This window comes from Neocloeon triangulifer, unplaced genomic scaffold, assembly GCF_031216515.1.
Source record: "Neocloeon triangulifer isolate White Clay Creek 2 clone unplaced genomic scaffold, ASM3121651v1 ptg000003l, whole genome shotgun sequence".
In the NCBI taxonomy this organism is placed as follows: Eukaryota; Metazoa; Arthropoda; class Insecta; order Ephemeroptera; family Baetidae; genus Neocloeon; species Neocloeon triangulifer.
Window position 1 is genome coordinate 10,602,138 of NW_026775546.1, and position 18,653 is coordinate 10,620,790.

The following is an 18,653-nucleotide window of genomic DNA, read 5'->3' on the forward strand; positions in this document are numbered from 1 at the left end:
ATTTTTTTTTAGTAAAAATTCAAGATTGAGGGTTGATTTATCGTGATTTGAATTTAGTCAGCTTTTTCTTTATGTGTTTTGTGAGTCGTTTCAATGTTTTAAAAAGCATTTTATTATCTGCAGGCGACAAATTCTTTATGTACTTCCGCAGGAAGAAACTTAATATAATTAAAAATATTGAAGTTGAAAATTTTCACGAAGGAAGTAAACTGTGAATTAATTAAAAAAAATTATCTTCAGGCAACTTCATGGAATTCGGCCCTGATAAAAAAATTACTTTGGAAATTTTAAATTTCAATTTTGCCTACTTTTTTTTAATTCCTTCTTATTGTTTTTGCCAAAATTTTCTTTCAAGCTGATTGATACAAATTTCAAATTAATTGCCTCCTTGTAAGTCGAAAGTTATTACTTTTGTTAGCCTCATTGTGAGTGCCCATCTGCAGTCGGAAGCCCACAGTGAAAGGGAACCACGGTTCACGTTGACTGAAAATCCCATTCAGAATAACATGCAACCGCCAGTACGTGCAAAATGTGGGTTCGAAAAACCAGATGACCGCAGGTCGGTGCCGCACTACGTCCGTGACATTGGGTCACAATAAGTAGTATTTTTTCATAACCTGCGTGCAGCGTGTAAACTCTAAAATTGTTTTTGAATTTGCATTGTCGGAAAGTCCTGGGCAGAGGAGCAGCCGGGACTTAGAATCCCCGGATACTGGTTTTGGAGAGCCAATGTTAACCTCTTTAGTGCCTTTGATAATTATCTCTTTGCTTGGAGACTGACGTCTTGGGATGTGGTCAACTCGAATCTCAGGCGCGAAAGAATAAAAGGCGGCACCTGGCGCGAACTCAGGACACTCGATCCCTCTCCGCGCTCAAGTCAATTACTCAGTCAGTCGGAGGCCGACTTTCTACACAAGAGCACGCACGCCGGCTCTGTAATTTATTATTATTTTTTATGCTTGGTGTTATTTTTACGAGTGCCGGAGACGGAATAGCTAATAAGATGATCAGCCTGCAGCTTGTTTTTCTTGTCGCTATGCTGGTAAGTGCAATTATTTATTTTAACTTTTATAATTCAAAACGCTGTAAATTTTGGAAAGGCTCCTTTTTATTTGAAAGTAATTTAAATTTGGTAACTTTGAATTCCTCAAAATTGAATTGCTAAAAAATTTAAGGTCAAATTGAAATACAAACACAATTTAAACCGTTTGACACTCTTGACAATAAACAATTACTGGGCCAGTGAGTTGGAGTTGGATTGGCGCAAGACGCCGTTATATCGGTTTTATTATCACTCTCAATTAATAATACTAATAATTCACAAGCCCAAAGCGTTTGATTGATTTCACAAGCGGCGTTTATTCACATCGTAACATTCGAAATTGTCACAACCATTCCAATAATCGATTTCACTTTTCATTAATTTAATGCACGCTAAGGCACAGCAGCCGTTGAACTCTCTGGAAAAACATTTGAAGCTGTGGGAATAGCAATAAATAATAAAACTATTTAGTTCACTTTTATCTCACTCCTTTTGATCATCTCCGGCCGTAGTGCCAGCAGCATGTGCGCTTCATGTGTTTACACTCGACGGGTTATTTATCAAGTCGATCACACACCTGAGTTCTACTTTCACTTCTCGTGTGCTTCAGCATTATTGATGTAATTAAACAAACATTGATCTCTGCTGGAGCCGGCTCAAGCGGACATATTTAATTTTTAGTTTTCCTCGTTCACCTTTTTAATTTTGCAAACCGGTGCCGAATAATGTCAACCAGATCGCAAGAGGTTTCTCAACGCCTCTTATTCTCTGGCGCGGCTTATTATGCGTAGGCGATGAATTGTTATTTAATATATGTTTTCTTAGATGTTTTGCGATTAATATCTAAAAACTGCTTTGACGCACTTCCTGTGCAGCAGAACCTCTTTTTTTGCATTTTATTTTACTGCGAGAATGCAAGTCGCGTTGAGCAAAGAACGGTGGAAGCACATATAATTAAGTAATTAATTATTGTAATTGAAAACTAAGTAAGCGCTGCATCCTTGACAACGACATCCGATGTTTAAAAGGAGAGACCCGATGGTAGACAATAACAATTGAGCAAGGACTACGCACCTGTTGACGGAAGGAGCTGTAAATTTTAGGCGACACAATAATATTATTTTTCATGACTTATTTTTTACTTTCTATTAGTTTGTCAGATCAAAACACTAAAGCTAAAATTTTTTCTTGCTCACTATTTATAAACACCAGAGCAGTATTTTCTAAAATTTGTAATTGGGTTTAAAATTTAAATGCTGATTATTAAAGAACCACAATTGTAGGTGGTAGTCATCAAGTTAAACCGACTTGCCTTGTTATGCAAACGAGGTATCACCACCAGGATGTTGACAAAAAACGCATACCTCTTGATTAGATCATCATCCGGATTCATTCATTTAAAAATTTCATAATAATAATAATATTTTTGTATGTAAAAGCTTCACTTATTATACAAAGAATATTAGTTTAACGCGTCTTAATTTGAAAAACAAATTAATTATTCTAATTTGTAGAGTCCACAAGCGCTTCACGGCCGGCCCCACGATCGCGAATTCCGCGGCTGCAACATGACTCTAGCCGATGATTTAATGATTGAAGAAAGGTCAAGTCGACCTGATTACCCTGATCCTGCGCAGAAGTCTGCAGATAAGGTGAGTGACCTAAAGAAGTGTTATGTGTTGCGCTTCTATTGCAGACCTGTAGTGCTATTTATAGTAAATTATTTTAATTAAGTTGTTTAGATTATTCTACACGAAGCTTTAAATGCGTCTAGAATATAAATTGTATTGATAGACTTTTAATTTTTAACTTAAATTTGATTTCCAGGAGCCATCTTCACGTGTTATTTTCCCTGGACCCATAAAAACCACTCCTTCATTTGCCAACAGTGGAATTATTTCATCTAGGACGACAGTATTTCTGCCAAATGTGCCACCAATGGAAAGAGGTCCAAGTTGCGCTGATGGCTCAACATTTTGCGAGGAACCTGATAATTATCCTAAGTAAAATTTTCATTTTTATTAAATTTAGGTCAAAAATGCTTATTTCTTGTTACTTTATTTTTTTAGGGAATATATTTCCAATCTGCTAAAACAAGATAAGATGGTCAAAGGCCTTTTTGGACAGGATGATGTACGTACCTTTGCCTTATTTGTTTTATTTTATTTCATATAAAAATTTTTATCGATAGTTGTCGTCCATAATTTTGGCTCAGAGAATCGACTCGTCCGACGAGCAGCCTCTTTGTCCATCGCAGGTGAGTTATACGCCCTTGCTTTCGTTTTTAAATTAACGTGAACAGGTCTTAAAAACCAGTTCTTGCAATGATTGACTTTTATGTTAAAATAATTTAATGCTTATCTTCACTGTGTATTGCAGGAACACGTGGCCTACCCAAAGACGGCGCAGAATAAAGACGACAAGTGGCTTTACATTATCAACCAGGAGGACTTCGTCCAAGGCATTCGAGTCGAAAAATGCATGTAAGTTTATTTAATGATTTTTTTTTAAACATAAATCAATTTTTTTTTCAATTTAGTAATAAAGAGACTCGTTGTTTATTGAGCGAAAATCTGCCTAACGGCTACGTGACGACCTGCAAACAGAAGTACATCTACAGGAAGCTCGTGTCCCTAAACGACGAAGGAAGGGCACTCACCGATTCTTTCAAGTAAGTAGTGGTGTCATTCATTCTTAACACAAAGGGATACGTGAGCTGAATAATTGGCCGCGATGCAATATCCGACTAAATGTTAAATAATTCAAAGAAATAATTAGTCACAAATGAATACTAAAAATTCAAAGTAGCCATAAAAGGATATTGTGTTTATTGCGGTTGCTTTGCGGACGAGTCTATCTATATTCCTGTTCCTTGGTTAACAATTTTGACCACAAAACATTGCGGCTCTTTATCTTATGCATAGCAACATTTTTCTAAGCGGTTGCCTTGAATTACAGGATCCCATCGTGTTGCGCTTGTCACTACCGCATGACCAGTATTGCTAGCAGAATGGGCGTTCAAGAAAAAATTACTCCTGTCGTCATTGAATCGAGAATTGGACAGAAGGATATAGTACCAGCTGCAGTTACTTCTGCCCAAACCTCTAGATCGAAAACGGCGAAATCGTAGTGAAGCATTTGCAGTTTACTAATCCAAAATTTGGATTCCAAAGACACAAAATCTAAAAGATCTCGGTTTTATATATAATTAAATTGTAATTAATACTATATTATAAATAATATAATTATGTAATTAATAAATAAGCAAAAATTGTAGATGAAATAAGGAGGCGTAGAGTTTTGTGGACGAGTCTTTATTGCGTATCTGTTTTACATCTCGTTGGCTCACAAAAATCACATGTTTTTACACCTGTACATACATATGTAAAGCTCTAAACGCAAGAGAATTAAGCTATTTTTTTGTAATTTATTTTTTTAACGCAAAGAGCGTCATCATGGAAGCTCAAAACTGTACTACTGTCGGCAATAAACAAACAACTTCTCAACTAAAAGCTACTATTTATTTTAATTTAAATGATTGCGCTTAATTAACCTGTGGTAAACGCGAGGTTGTATATAAAGTTCCATAATTCACATTGCAGAGTGAGACGCGGTAGAAATGATAAATATATATTCAATCCTTTACAAACGTACAAATAGGAAGAACTGGATAATTTTCACGTTGCAAAATTCAAGTGAACAAGGGCTTTTTATTAAAAGTAACCGGACGATAGTAATCTTGTTGTTTGCCCCAACCCCTAGCTGCCGTGTTATAATTATTTCCAGACTGCAATTGTTGTTTGATTCGTTCGGCGTTTTCGTAATTTGAGGTGACACTCTGTAGGGTCTCTTCACTGGCGACGTGGTTTTCCACGGTTCCGCTCTGCAAGCCTACAACACCAAATGACAGGGGGTTAAATTATTTTATCAATTAAATAGTTATAGGGTGATGCAAAAATTTAACATGCCAAAAAATCACATATATTGAGGTGCAGGTAATATGATTCTAATAGTATAATCCAGGGGAAAATATCAAACTGGGGGGAGAATAAAATGGAAAAACTTCACCCAGCCGTGATAAAAAAAATTGCATAAAATCATGCGTCTCATCTTCGACTCCACTTTTGGGGATCAATTAAAAACGGGGTCAAAACTTGCGCAACAAGACGAGCTTCAAAATTTCAAAAAATTGCTCTTGCCTTTCTGTTGCAAAGCGGATTGCTGCCGCGTTTGCTGCTCGATATGGTTAATTATGGCTTTGGCTTGGGAAAAGGATTGTTGCTGTGTGCTTTGCTGTTGTTGCTCATTGTACGAAGACGAGGAGTCGAGCTGGTAGGCGCTCAACGACTCCTCCTGATACGATCGCTGCTGGTAAGACACCTGCTGTTCTTGTAGACTTTGCTGGTACTGGTAATTCTGCATTTGTAGCTCGTAGGCCTGTTGTTGCTGTTGATATATTTGTTGCTGCTCGAAGGCGAGCTGCTGTTGCTCTTGCTGCTCATCAAAGAACTGTCTAGTCTCGCAACAGGTGTCTGCTACAAAGTAAATCGCGTTGGGCTGCGAATACTGGATTGAGAAATTGCAAGGCTGTTCTGAGTGCAGATAATCCGGAAGCTCAGCCTTTGGAAGGGCCTGAGTGGCGGGCTTTTCTGGTTTCCTAGTCGGTTTAGGTTGGTAAACGCGGTTCGGGTCAAAGGTCTGAATCAGTTGCTTCACTGGAATTTTCTCGTAATCCTCTCCCTGTTCCTGCTGCAGGGCGATGTGTTCTGCAATCTGTTGCCTTGCAATTTCCTGCTGCTGGATCAACAATTGGTTCTGCAGGAGTTGTTGACTGGCCATTTGTTGCTGCTGAAGAAGAAGTTGCTGGCTGGTCAACTGCTGTTGCTGCTCTTGCTGTAGAGCTTGCTGGCGCTGAAGTTCAAACTGTTCAACCTGCCTCTGTTGGGCAATGAACTGCTGCTGAGTGACCTCTTGGTGGGCAAAAGTCTGCTGCTGGCTAATGGTCTGATGCGTTTCCTGGCTGAAACTTTGCTGTTGCTGCTGAGAGAAACTCTGTTGTTGCTGACTGATAATTTGCTGTTGCTGGCTGAAAATTTCTTGCTGCTGGCTGAAACTTTCCTGCTGCTGGCTAAAGGATTCTTGTTGCAGCTGCTGTTGAGCTTCATGTCTGATGATTTCCTCCAATTTTTCCACTCCGGTGAATGGTGCTTCACCCTCAGTCTCCATTGGCTGTTGTTCAAACTGCTGTGGTTGTTCAGTTGGCTGCTGATCTTGCTCGATGGGTTCAGGAACTTGTAGGGGCTGTTCAGGAATATAAGGTTGAGTTTCAGGGATTTCAGTTGGGACCTCCACAGGTGCTGGAGCAGCTTCTTGAGGGATAGGAGCTTGAGGCTCCTCGGCAGCTGGCGCTTGAACTTCGGGTACAGGGGCAGCTTCTTCCATGGGAATGTCTTTAGGAAGCTCTTCAGCTGGTTGCTGAACGGCTTCTTGGGGAGCGCTTTCAAGAGCCTCGATGACGGTCTGCTCGCTCGAGGTGGCAGTCACGCTCTCTTGAACCACTTGTTGCTGCTGTTGAAAACTTTCTTGCTGCACCGTCACTTCTTGCTGCTGTACAATCTGTTCCGTCTGTTGAGAAACAACAGTTTCCTCCCTCTTGGTTTGGAATATCTCAGCCTTTGTTGCAATCTCAGATTTGATCTCCTCCATACGCTGTTTGATTTCAATTTCGGACTGTGGTTGTGTGACTTGTTGTGTAATTAGAGGAGTGAAAGCGCGAGGGGCAGGTGTGCTTGGAATAGGAGAGAAAGTATAGCTTTGTGGTGCAACGGGGAGTTCATTTGTTTGAATTGGGAAACTGGGTGCAGGGTTAGAAGCCGGATCCTGTTGATAAACAAAATCTGGTTGCACCGGTGGTTGTCCTGCGAGATTTGTATTTTAGTTTTTGGTTACAAAAGAATATTTAATTACAAAAAATGATAGTGTTACAGATAAAAAATTGTGTTATTTTCAGATTAAAAATTTTAAATACTCACTCTCAGGTTGCGCTGCAGGTCTGGCAACAGGAGCCACTGTGGATCCAAAATTCCTCGGCAAAGCTATAAAAACCACGTGTTCTATTTTTTCTTGAAGCGCATGCTTGAAATGTCACTCACAGCTGAAAGCGGTCGGGTCCCATGCCTTGGGTACCCTCGGCTTAAGCAGGTTGTCCACGTTGACCCTTGACGTAAGCGACGGCGGCGGTTGGTATGGGACCTTTGGTGTGGGAGGCAGGGGCTGCTTGAAAGCTGGTGAGGGTTTTGGTGCTTGGCTAAATTGCTGGGAGTACGAGAGACCAGAAGGGGTCGGAGACGGAGCGTATGCTCGGCTTTGAGGAAGAGGAGACGGCGCTTGGAAAGAACGGGTCTGGGGAGGCAGCGTGTTGCTCTGGAAGGTCATTTGCTGCTGCTGCTGCACAGTCTGCTGCTGACTCAGGGTCGAGCTGGACACGGTGCTCAGGGTTGAAGTCTGTTGCTCAGACGCCCGCTGAACCTGAATTGTATTTTTGAATTAATTTTTATATTTTGATATTATCAATTAACTTACAACTGTGTCCACAACTTGCTTGTGAGTCGGAGGCTGCCTCTTAATTTCCTGGAAGGCATTTTGTACTGAACCAGTATTCAAAGCGGCCTCCCATGGGCTCTGGACCATTTTTAGCCTTGGCTGATTATATTTCTCCTAAAAAAATAAAAAATAAAAATTTAGTTTTTACTTCACTATTTCACAAATACCTGTATTTCAGCCATTTGCATCTCTCGCTGGTATCTGGTTTGGTCGATAACTGACGGCGCTGGCAGTTTCGGGCTAGCTCTTGCAGCTGCGGCCGCGGCTGAATCTTGGACTTGCTTTTGCACCGACATCTCATCAACGATCCATTTTTCGGCCCGCTTGCGTCGTTTCGCAAATAATTCGGCACCTACACCAAAAAAATTTATAAAATTTAAATACATACGACCAAAAAATTGTAATCACCTTTTCCGCAGGGTGAGTTGAGATCTTTAACCAGGTCAAAAACGACGTCGGGGCTTATTTGACCAGGCTCGATCTTGAAGCCCTGCTTTCGAAGGCTGTTGATGTCGTGAATCTGACCGTGGGGATTCATTACAAGGCTCAAATTAACCTCCTAAAAATAAGTAAATTTTATTTTGCAAGGTATTTCAAAATATCCTAATTTTTCCATTACCTTTGGAGGAATTTTGTAACTTCCCATAACGTCCGCGGTAGTCGGAGTTGCCGGTCTCTGATCCTCGCCTCTTCCACTCGCATCCTCGCTCTGGCCCTGTGCTGTTGGCATAAAATGTTGTTAGTTATGCAACATGCACGGCTCCCTGCTCCAGCAGGTTGCCTATTCTTTGTCTTGGCAGGCGCGTTAATAACATTTTTGCTCTCCGCCTCATTAAATTTACGACAGCGGCTGCGTGAATCTTAAGAAAACGTGCATCATTTTTAAGTCTTTGTGCAGCGCGTAATAATAATTTAAAAGTTGTTTACAGCATCCGTGGTTTAGCGAGGCGTACCAGCCTATTTTTGTTTATGCCGCATTCGCTCGAAACTTCGCTTGTTAATTCCGAGAAATTCTACTGAAAGAGGCGACACTGTTCTAAATTAATACAGGCTTAATTTCATACAAAATCTTTCTCTAGCTTGGCGACCGCCCACAGGGCATTCGATAAATTCAATTTTGGCGCAGAGATCGCCAGCAGTCCGAGTTAAATTTAAAGCACTAGAGCGTTTTCGAGTTGAAGGGTTATCTGGAAGCACTTAAAAACTTGACCTACATAAGCGTTCCAAAGTTGGACTGAATAAATGTTCAAAAGCCAAATTAAATAATATTTTTTGGTTTGATTTAAAAATTTGAGAAGTCTCATTCCAAAATTCTAAATACAAAGCACGTGATAAAAAATAATACTTTTTTTTAAATTTCTTTGGAATTAGCTGACGAAACTGGTAAACCTTCGCATTTTATAAATGAATTCTTACGGTTACTGGAAGTTATTTTCGCAAAATTTAACGTACTTCCATTGAGTTGCACCCTAGTCTGCTGAAGTCGCCGGCGGTCCTTGAGTTCCGAGGGCAGGAGGGTGGCGGCGCCAGGTGGAGGAGGCGCTCCCACACACGGAATCCACCCCACCCTGGAAGACATGGCAAGGGTGCGTCCGCCCTGAGCGCTGGTGCTGGCCGAGCGAGCGAGAGCGCGAGCCGCCTCAGAATAGATCCGGTGGAAATCCCGGCAAGACTGCGCTTTAATTGTGATCGCGCTATTTCAAGGCCCCCCTCCGACCCCCACTCTCACCCCAACACGCTGCCCCGTGTCAAACCCTTCGATTGTGTGCGGCAGAAAGCAAGCGAAAACATTCGGTCGCCGCATTGTGAACGGGGCTTTGTTCAAATAAATAATGCACTCGAAGCAATGAACCACTAAAATTTATCAATCTAAGATTTTTTAAATAATATTTGAATAAAAATTCACGGTACTTTTGAAAATGAAAATAAAATTGATCAAAAATATGTTTTTGTTCTGAAACTAAAAATTTTAAAAATCCTTTTCAAAAAGTAAATAATTATCACAGAGAACGATAAATATTTAATGAAATATCAAGTAAAAATATTTAAACCAATTGGAATATTTTTGAAAACTTATATGATTATAAAATATCAAAATATTAAAATTTTTTATTATGAATTGTAGGAAATTAATGCAAAAATTTTATTTTTAATTCCTTTTAACAGCATTTGGATTTGGATTTTTCTATCGGCGCATTATTTCAAGGAAGTGCATGGAAGTCTCATTATAGACGAGTTATAAATTGACACAAATTCAAAGGTTGATGCCAGATTTTTTTATGAAGCGTCGGGCCGGCATAAAGGGCGCTGTTAATTCCTTGATCCACACGCCCGTGTTAATTATAATTTGATGGCTCCTTTTTTCACGCTCATTTTGCTTTCTTTGCGTTATTTTGCCCCAGCCCTGTGGCTCACAGCCAAAATTCCTTGGCCAAGACGAGACCGATTCCGCGCCTCTTTCTTTACCCCTCAAACTCTCAATCGAACGTCTCAATCTAAGAAATCATCGCACGGCTTGAATTTCAAAAACTTATTGAACCAGAAGTTTCTAGTAAAAATCTTTCTGTGAATCATCTCGGCTGAATTTGGACTAAAAAAAACACAAGCGCTGGTAGACGAGGCGAGGCGGAAAGCAGTGAAAAATGGACTTTAAGCACTCACATTCGTGGACCCACTTGACAGATCGTTTCATTCTGTTGACGTACATCGAGTGTCCCTTGCTCTGCTGGTTGGTTGTGTCGTACAAACTGGCTGAAATTTTGTGCGCCAGCTGCACCTGCTCCTGGACCGTTGGGTGGCAGGCGGCGTAGAAACTCGAAGATGAGAACAGTTTGCCTGGAAATTCAAAAGTACACATTTTATTACTAAACTCTTAAACCATGTTTAAGTGATAAATTCCGCAGGAGAAATAAACATAATTTCGTTTATTATTTCTCTCTGAAAATAGATAAAATTTAGAATGAGTTCAACTTACGGTTTCTTTGTTGGGGCGTGATTTCACCAGAATCTGAAGCTGGTGTGAACAGTTTCTGGAGGTCAATCTTTTTGGGCTCGTACGCCTCATCTTGGTTTTCCTGAAATCATCAAGAATTTTATAGATTTACTACGTTCATAAAGAATTTATTTATTGATAGAAAATTTTATCAAACAAAAGTTCTGTTACAACTTTGCAGCAAGAATATATTTCAAAATGGTTTTTTTTATTTTCATTGGTTTAATTAAATTCCCCACTTAAAAAATAAAACAAAGAGGGTAAGACTCGATCACAGATAGCGGTCAAGTAAGAGTGCGCTGAAAAAAGACGCCCACGTTGTCGGTAGTTCTCGGGACTTAAAATTAGCCCTGGCTGGGTGTGAACTTCTTCCCGACTAACGAGACTCTCTCGTATTCGCCGTGACGCAACTTATTTTACGGCGCCGATCTGCTCTTAATCGCGCAGGCCATTGCTCTGTACTAATAGATTTAAATACTTTCAAGAGAGCCACTTGTAAATATTTAGCAAGTTTTCTTTCAAGAGCTGTCAACATTGACTTCAAAGAGAAGGAAAATAACGACCTATTCCAACAATAACGAAAATTATTTTCCATCTCAAAAAATATAATTTGCTTACTTGCAGCTGGTTATTATTTCTTGATACAATGTTGATTCTGTGGTGCGATTGACAAATATGAAAGTTTGGTAGACTTCAAAGGAATATGTTTCTTTTTTTAATTTTTATTATTTTTCACTGCATAATATTGTGACTTAGCGAGCCAGAGAGCGTAATAATAAAATAAAAGAACCGGCTGGACGTCTGGTCGCTGGGCAAACTTCCAAGTGGCTCAATCCGAAAGAGATTTTATGGCGCAATCCACACCTCTGTGTTTTGATTAAAACCACTCTCGGTCTACGTCGGAGAACTAGAACTCCACACATTTCATCCACCCGCGCGTAAAAACATGACGAAAACTTTTGCAACACTCCATACATCAAAATCAACCACTAGATTTATTTTAAAAGAATTCAAAACGAATTTTTAATAAAAATTCAACAATTTTTTAATTTAATTTTGGTATAAATTTAATTAATTTCTTTGAAAGTTTTCCCTTCCTGTACAAAATAAATTATCTTTGACACATTTGGAGAGAAACAATTCGTCCTTTCAGTTTGACCTCTACCACCTCTAATTAGCCCAAAGTGTCAAAATTAGATTTAAACTGCTCAAAACATGCGGAAGCACACTTGTCCGTTCCAAGAAACTTGTTCATCCGTCCGTTTAAAAACGGGTCACACACGCGCGATAAAAATAAAGTATCAAAAATTCCAAACTATTTACCAGCGAGACGCGCCACAGCTTGTTGCTCAGAGTGGTGAGGAATTCCTTCTTCCTGGGGTCATGTCTGTCCGAGGGTTTGAACCCCCGGTTCCCCGGAAACTCGCAATCGTTCATTTGGAAAAGTGGCGTCGAAAATCGGGCGAAGCGCGGAGAAAATGCAGCGACGGCGGCGGCGGCTTGTTCGAGAGCGGCCCACCGCGCCAAATTACCGCTCGCTCCGGTCTACTTTTAAACCACCGCGGCGGCCGCGAGCGCACCCTTTCATTAATATTTTCAAACGCACCATTGTCTTTGGCCCAAGGACGCCGAGCAGCGACCACTGTTCGCGACCAACAAGCAGAGAGGGTGTCACAGTAGCGGAACTAAATTTAATAATGCATCTTGCTGACATTCCAAGAAAAATTAAATAATAATAAAAAATGCATAACATTTATATGAAACAGTTTGCTCTTTCAATTTTGTGTTATTTATATATATATTTTTTTTTTGTGAATTATTTTTTGATAAGTTAATGGAGTCTCTGTCTCATTTTGTTTAATGGTACATTAAAAGTCTTCAAAAATTTTTCCTTTGAAGATTTTTCACCCCATATTTTGAACCTAATTGAAAGATACTAAATATTTGCTTTCATAATGTACAAGAGTTGGAAACATTTTATTGTATTACATCAAAAATTTAAATCTTTAACTATTTTCTGCAAATATCTCAGTAAAAATAGAATGGCGTTTGGAATGTTTGGATTTTTTTTTGTAAATTATATAATACGCTTAAAAATAATTAATAATTCAGACAGTTGCTTGAACTTAATTTGTGTAAAAGATTTGAGTAATTTGAATATTCTGAATTTATATTTGGCAACTCTCGGGAAACAAAATAATTGCAGACCTAAAGAATTTGGAGTATTTGGAACTCTCAGTAATATTAATAATAATTCCCGTTTAAATTTAAAGTAACATATGAAAAATCCTACTCACCCCTATTTGACCATTTGTTTCTGCACCTCCACCATTCTGTTGTGGCTAAAGGCATAAAATTTTCACCTTTAAATTTCATTTTTTCTTCTTCTCAAAATCTTACCTCATTTTCTTTATTTCCATTTGTTGTTTCTGTTTCTATTTCATTTATTATCTCGTGCAGCGTATTTCTGATACTCTCTTGGTGAATTTCTTGAACACCATTGCATTCGGCACCCTGCAAAAATTAACAATTTTTTTCACAACATTTCTCTTTTGAATTATAGCTCTATTTTGAATTTTAATTGAATGCAAGTGTTGCCAAGGATTTAATTTATCCCCAGACTTGCTCATCGCTTTGATGATCAAGCGCGGCAGAAATAATCTGCGCGTCGCATGCACAAGTTGAATGTAAAATGCAAAAAATAATTAAAGTGACTCACATTTGTTTGCTTGTGTTGGTCAACTTGATTGCCATTGTTGTCGAGTGGCGCCTCGCTGGCCTTTTTCTGCAACAATGAGCGAAGCGCGAATTAGCAAAACAGTAGGGAGGATGAGTTGGGAGAGAAAGCAAAGGGGTTTTGAGCAGATTTTCATCTATAGGATCGGCGGGCCATTCTATTTCGAGAGCCACACTCATACGCAAACACAACGGCCCGACCCACACAGTTAATTAATTCTACCATCAGGCCATCTTGTGCGAAACTTTAAACGCACAAAACCATTATAAATTTAGCTTTTGTTTATTTTTACAGCCCTCTTTTCCTGGAATGATTCACTCGTGGGCATTTCAATTGACTTTTTTTTTAATAATGAATATATTCATTGGTTTCACTAAAGGTTTTTGAGCACACATCAAAATATAATAGTGGAGTGTTTGATTGAAAATTTATTTCTCGACAAATAGAAAGTATACAGAGGCTGAAGAACAGACGATCACATTGGAAAGAGACAAACCTTGCTTTTTTAAAAATAATTAATTAAAAGTGTCTTTTAAAAATCAGCTGAGGATGAAATTCTACTCTACATAAAAAATCTCAGCCCTGGACAGAGAAAGAAGAAAATGCGCAATTTTAAAAAAAGCACCAATGCGGGCGGACAGATTTTTTTTTTTCGCTCGGCCGCCTCAAAATAAGATGCTCTTTACCTGCTCCTCGGCGGACTGGAGCAATTTCATGGCCTCCTCGGACATCTGGATGGACGAGGAGGTGTTGCTCGAGGAGCTGATAGAGGTCGACGAGGACACGCTTTGGCTGACCGACGAGAAACTCTGCACGGACATTTTGGTCGACGAGGACACATTCTCAGAGACACGCTGCTCCATCAGCGAGTGCTCTTCCTTCTGCGAGCTCTCCTGAATGTGACTTTTGACTCCACGCTCTTCAACAACCTAAACGGGAAGTGAATTTTTCCTTCCAATTTTTGTTTCCAAATTTGATTAATTGTTAAATTTCTTACCTTTGAAGACGAGGAGGACTCGGAAGCGGAGGACTCTTCGTGGGCAACCACTTTGCCCTCGCCACTACTTGTCAGTGACACTTCCATTTTTCTGCAACATGAATAATTCACAATTTAAGCACGTTCGCCTGCGAGAATGACATGCTATGCAACCCGCTTAGCACAGAGGTGCTGCGTGTTGCCTATTTTAAACTACGACAGGGGATATGACTTGTATTTGTTGCGAAATAATTAATCTCACAATATTTCAGACTTCAGATTCCTCTAGAACGTTTTTGATTCGAAAAAAAAAAAATAGTTGACTCGAGCGTTGAAAGAGTTTTCAGACGTGTGTTTGGATACTCTTCCGGCGGGTGTTGGAGAAAAATAACAAACAGCACGCGGCGGCGGCGGGTCTTGGGAAATTTTAATACTTGCGAGATAGCCAAAATTTTTAAAGCCGCGTCGTTAGTCGCGAGGACAGTTTGGAGCTGCGCCGGAATACCTTTTGTGCTGGAGTGATCAAAGGGCTGGTCGGCGATTTGAGGTGAGCATTTTCGCTCCCGGTTCGCCCAGGGAGTTATTTTCGGTCGGAGGGGTCAGAGGGGGCCTTGAGGGGGCGGTGGGGACAGCTCTCGAGGGCGGGACTTGGCAGGACTCCAAGCAAAAGAAACTCAACACGCAGCCCGCACCTGTTTTTGATCCCACTGTCCATTGTTCTCTGATCCGGCTACACTTTTTCGACTTCGGTTACAAAATAATTTTCATTTCTCTTAAAATATTTGCCCAAAAATCAGCAAAATTTATTGATAGAATAATAAATTGATTAAAATCAGGTCCATTATCTGTGCGGAAATTAAATTTTTAAAATTTTCTGGGATTTGAAATTTTTGATGTTGCAATTTTAAGCTCCGATTTATTATAAATAAAAGTAAAAAAGAAAATCCTTTCGCTCCAACTCGTCGTCCGCTTGGATCAGAGGTTTATGCCTAGTGGCAAAACAAGCAGGCTAATGTTTACGACAAGTGTGTATTTCTCCAAGCGCCGTATTTATAATTTTAGTCTTCTGGGTCGTGATTTTCATTTTCGCCAGCCCGAGCTGTTGCGCGTTCGGGAATCCCGATCATCTTTGCTCGCCGCAGCCACAAGCGCGGGCAAGAATGAGAGCTTTTAACAATTGTTGGCGTGGGCCAAAAGCAAATGATGTCCGAGATCGTCCACCCCAGTCCACCCGTTGGCTCGAACGCAAGAAAAGTAAAATGTAACACGCCCTCGTTATTTTATGTAGATTAGCGTCTAGCGATTTGCTGTCATATAAAATTGAGAAAAAAAATACCAGTGGAAAATGAATGTTAATTTTATGATTTTTGTTTGTTCTCTGTTTAAATTTTTGAACATATAATTTTACTGGATTAAAAATTATTGAAAGTGGAAATATTTCTTATTAAAAGTAAGAACAAAATTAATCTTAAAAAGAAAATATGCGTTTTGCAAATTACAATATAATATTTAATTCAAATTTTTAGATATTGAATTAAAACCTAAATATTGTTATAATAATTATTGCTATAAATTTCCTAACTACTATGTCAAATGAGATTAATTTCATCCCCGCCTTTTTTTAAAAGAAGAACAAATCTCTATAAATTTCCTCTAAGTCGGCGTGAAATTGTACACCGTTCGTTTCGCTTGTCAATCACAAAACACATAAGAAGAAACCCCAATAGTTATAGTAACAAATCGACTCACGCTTTTTATACTTGTTGTCGTAAAAATGTCCTCGCACCTATTATCAGCCGGCCGCACCCCGATCCAATTTGCTCTCCTCACGGGAAGGAAGCGCGCGCTGCTCAGTGTTTTGGAACCAACTGATGATCCAATCCGTCCCGGCGCAAGAAGAAAACCAAGTCGAGAAGAAGAATATCGCCCTCCAAATCACTCTCTGACTGCTCGGCGCTGTTTATTATTAGAATGAAACAGCGCTGTGCCGCCGAGCAGCAGGAGAGAGAGGGCGCGAGAGAAATTTTATCACTTTTTGGCACCGGCTTCGATTGATTGGAATCTATCTGCTACTCAATCGGAGGATCGCGAGGTCCTTTTGATCTTGGAGAATTTGAAGCAATTATTGTCTCTCAAGGCATTCAATCAATGCAATTACACGAGCGAATAAACTGAAGCATTGAACTAATCGATTTTTAAAAAGTCAATGAACTCGGAAATGGATCAATTTTAAGGAAATAGATTAAATAAGTGTATTAAACTTTATGCATAATTTTATTTTATAGTTTACAAGATTGTCACAAATTGAGAAAATAAAATAAATTAGTTTTCGTACAAGGATTAAATTAAACGGCTTCTAACTTCAGTTGAGCCATTGGTTAATAGTTTTCAGCAGAGTGAAGTTTTCGAAGAAATTGTCCTCGTCCACCGACCACATTGCAACGCCAGCCAATCCCATCGAATTCACATATTCAACCTAAAAGTAAGCATGAGAACCTTTTGCTCATTTTAGATTTTCAATTTTTACCTTTGCTTTAGTAGAAATTTCATCATCATGGGAAACCCACTGGTCCCCTTTATAAGAATAAGGTGATAAACTTGAAGGGTCTCTTTCAGTCGTCCAATTCTCAATATCTTCAGCAAGCTAATTTTTCCAAGATAAATTAAAAAATAAGATTAAAAAAAAATTAAATCCAAACCTCATTGAAACTAATCCAGCCTGGTGTTCTTGTATAAGGGCCGGCGGCGCCGGGAGCTGAGGCCTTTGAACCCAAAGTGTGGCTGTCAGGGTCGACTAGGGTGTAGCTTCTGCCATAAGCAGGGACACTGAGTACAATTTTCGCTGGATCCACCTGATACTTGATATGCTCATAGACGGACGTATTCTAAAAATAAAATGTATTAATTATTATTATTTGCACTTAGAAAGAAGCTTACGACGTTATAGTAGCCCCAACCGTAAAGAGGCGCCGAGTTGGCTGTGACCAACCACCATGGCCCGTTGTAGTCGTAGGTCATCAGAACAACAAAGTGGCAGGCACTGTTGAATGCGAGATTAAGGCATGAAAGAGAATACTCTTAAAAATTCACACTCACTTTGAGATAACGTCCAAGCCGGTGTTAACATAGGGAACGGCTTGCAAGCTGGCGCTCAAGACCAAGCCTTCCTTATCAAATTCCACTCTCATCTCACTCAACAACGTGCCAAAACTCGCCTGTTTATTAAAATAACCCATTAAATTTATTAAGTGATAACCTGATTAAAAAGAAAAATGATGTAAAATAATGATTATATATTTTTTAATGTACCATTGTTTCGAGGTAAACTGGCGAAACCCAATCAAACTCGAGACCTTCAAAATTGTGTAACTTTAGGAAGGCGATCACGTTTTGTGTGAAAACTGCACGTCTCGTTGGACTTGCTGCCATCTAAGAATATAATAAAAAAATATGATTTGATAATTTCATAAAATATGATAATAATACAACATTTCAGTTTTTATTTAATTACCTCAGTAAATGCATCTCTTCCTGCTCCAGCGCCACCAATGCCAAGCATGGGCTTAAAATTAGGATTTTTCAGTTTCAGCTCAACCATTTGTCTGTAGCCTCCTTAAAAATCACGATTTTTTTTTTTTTAATTTGAAAACCAATTAAAATGTATGTTTTATTGGAAATTTCATTACCAGCCTTTCCGTCCTCAGAATCTAGATCGTGCAGGTTTGAGTGCGAGATTTCGTCGTTCAAGGGATTGTAAGAAGCGAATTCATAGGCGCCGTGGGTGCACAAATTAGGGTCGATCATCGAGGCGGTAAAATTGCCAGGTGCGGTTCTGTACGGCGCCCAACTATTGTACTGGCAAACTACAACTTTTGTGCTGCCGATAGCTGCGCCCATGCAACCTTTTTGTAAGTGATACATCAGAAAACTTATGGCAAAATAAATTATGAAAAAATTGCTTACCTCTCACCTCGGCCATCAGCCCAAAAGCTAGCAAAAATTTCCATGCTTTGAACATTTTAGACGTCTTGACTCTTCCTTTGTTTGTGTTGTTGTGAAGATATCATCTCCAAACTGAAGCTTTATACAAATCAATCCCATTGAACAGAACTGATAAGACGCGCTCTGCTTACGTCTAAGTGCAAAATTTTGACGCACTTTGTAATGCTTGACGGACATTAAAAAAAGAGTTGGGATATCTTTTTTTGCGGCGCACTAGAATTCTAAGAAGTTTAGGAAATCTTAAGGTGCGTCAATTCAAATCTGTTTGTTTGTTTATGAGATTTTGTGATGTTTGGAACGA

At 39.4% G+C, this 18,653-nt stretch overlaps 3 protein-coding genes across 10 annotated transcripts; 1 reads left to right on the top strand and 2 right to left on the bottom strand.

The window, feature by feature from the left end:
* Nucleotides 1-438: 438 nt before the first annotated feature.
* On the top strand, nt 439-4,822 carry LOC132193047 (neurotrophin 1-like). The gene is made up of 8 exons (XM_059613411.1): nt 439-1,042; nt 2,557-2,694; nt 2,870-3,045; nt 3,112-3,175; nt 3,234-3,299; nt 3,422-3,525; nt 3,582-3,713; nt 4,001-4,822. Exons 1-8 carry the CDS (start codon nt 956-958, stop codon nt 4,170-4,172), a joined length of 939 nt encoding a protein of 312 aa, XP_059469394.1. The 5' UTR covers nt 439-955; the 3' UTR covers nt 4,173-4,822.
* On the bottom strand, nt 4,542-16,284 carry LOC132193045 (uncharacterized). 8 transcript variants are annotated; one of them, XM_059613403.1, is made up of 16 exons: nt 16,100-16,284; nt 14,372-14,462; nt 14,061-14,303; nt 13,357-13,422; nt 13,038-13,151; nt 12,935-12,979; nt 10,620-10,719; nt 10,307-10,480; nt 8,265-8,365; nt 8,054-8,204; nt 7,813-7,997; nt 7,625-7,759; nt 7,195-7,570; nt 7,075-7,137; nt 5,242-6,960; nt 4,542-4,933 (listed from the first exon to the last, which is right to left on the bottom strand). In XM_059613403.1, exons 2-16 carry the CDS (start codon nt 14,456-14,458, stop codon nt 4,734-4,736), a joined length of 3,759 nt encoding a protein of 1,252 aa, XP_059469386.1. In that variant the 5' UTR covers nt 14,459-14,462; nt 16,100-16,284; the 3' UTR covers nt 4,542-4,733. The 8 variants fall into 8 exon arrangements, with proteins under 8 accessions (XP_059469386.1, XP_059469388.1, XP_059469384.1 ...); XM_059613405.1 differs by having other exon boundaries at nt 16,137-16,280; XM_059613401.1 differs by lacking the exon at nt 16,100-16,284 and adding an exon at nt 14,856-14,956.
* Nucleotides 16,285-16,597: 313 nt separating this feature from the next.
* On the bottom strand, nt 16,598-18,468 carry LOC132193196 (probable chitinase 10). Its single transcript, XM_059613679.1, has 9 exons — nt 18,314-18,468; nt 18,037-18,252; nt 17,862-17,962; nt 17,660-17,779; nt 17,447-17,565; nt 17,288-17,390; nt 17,050-17,235; nt 16,878-16,994; nt 16,598-16,826 (listed from the first exon to the last, which is right to left on the bottom strand). The coding sequence occupies exons 1-9, from the start codon at nt 18,366-18,368 to the stop codon at nt 16,713-16,715; spliced, it is 1,131 nt and encodes a 376-aa protein (XP_059469662.1). The 5' UTR covers nt 18,369-18,468; the 3' UTR covers nt 16,598-16,712.
* Between the last annotated feature and the right edge of the window lie 185 nt (nt 18,469-18,653).

Bases quoted from the DNA above. Each gene is read 5' to 3' on its own strand.
- LOC132193047 (XM_059613411.1), top strand. From the start codon at position 956: ATGCTTGGTGTTATTTTTACGAGTGCCGGAGACGGAATAGCTAATAAG. The intron at 3,176-3,233 runs GTACGTACCTTT...TTTTATCGATAG, and splicing joins GCCTTTTTGGACAGGATGAT to TTGTCGTCCATAATTTTGGC. The intron at 3,714-4,000 runs GTAAGTAGTGGT...CTTGAATTACAG, and splicing joins GCACTCACCGATTCTTTCAA to GATCCCATCGTGTTGCGCTT.
- LOC132193045 (XM_059613403.1), bottom strand. From the start codon at position 14,458: ATGGAAGTGTCACTGACAAGTAGTGGCGAGGGCAAAGTGGTTGCCCAC. The intron at 14,304-14,371 runs GTAAGAAATTTA...CTTCCCGTTTAG, and splicing joins AGTCCTCCTCGTCTTCAAAG to GTTGTTGAAGAGCGTGGAGT. The intron at 7,760-7,812 runs GTATTTGTGAAA...TTATTTTTTTAG, and splicing joins TGCAAATGGCTGAAATACAG to GAGAAATATAATCAGCCAAG.
- LOC132193196 (XM_059613679.1), bottom strand. From the start codon at position 18,368: ATGTTCAAAGCATGGAAATTTTTGCTAGCTTTTGGGCTGATGGCCGAG. The intron at 18,253-18,313 runs GTAAGCAATTTT...ACTTACAAAAAG, and splicing joins GCTGATGGCCGAGGTGAGAG to GTTGCATGGGCGCAGCTATC. The intron at 17,236-17,287 runs GTAAGCTTCTTT...TTTTATTTTTAG, and splicing joins GTTGGGGCTACTATAACGTC to AATACGTCCGTCTATGAGCA.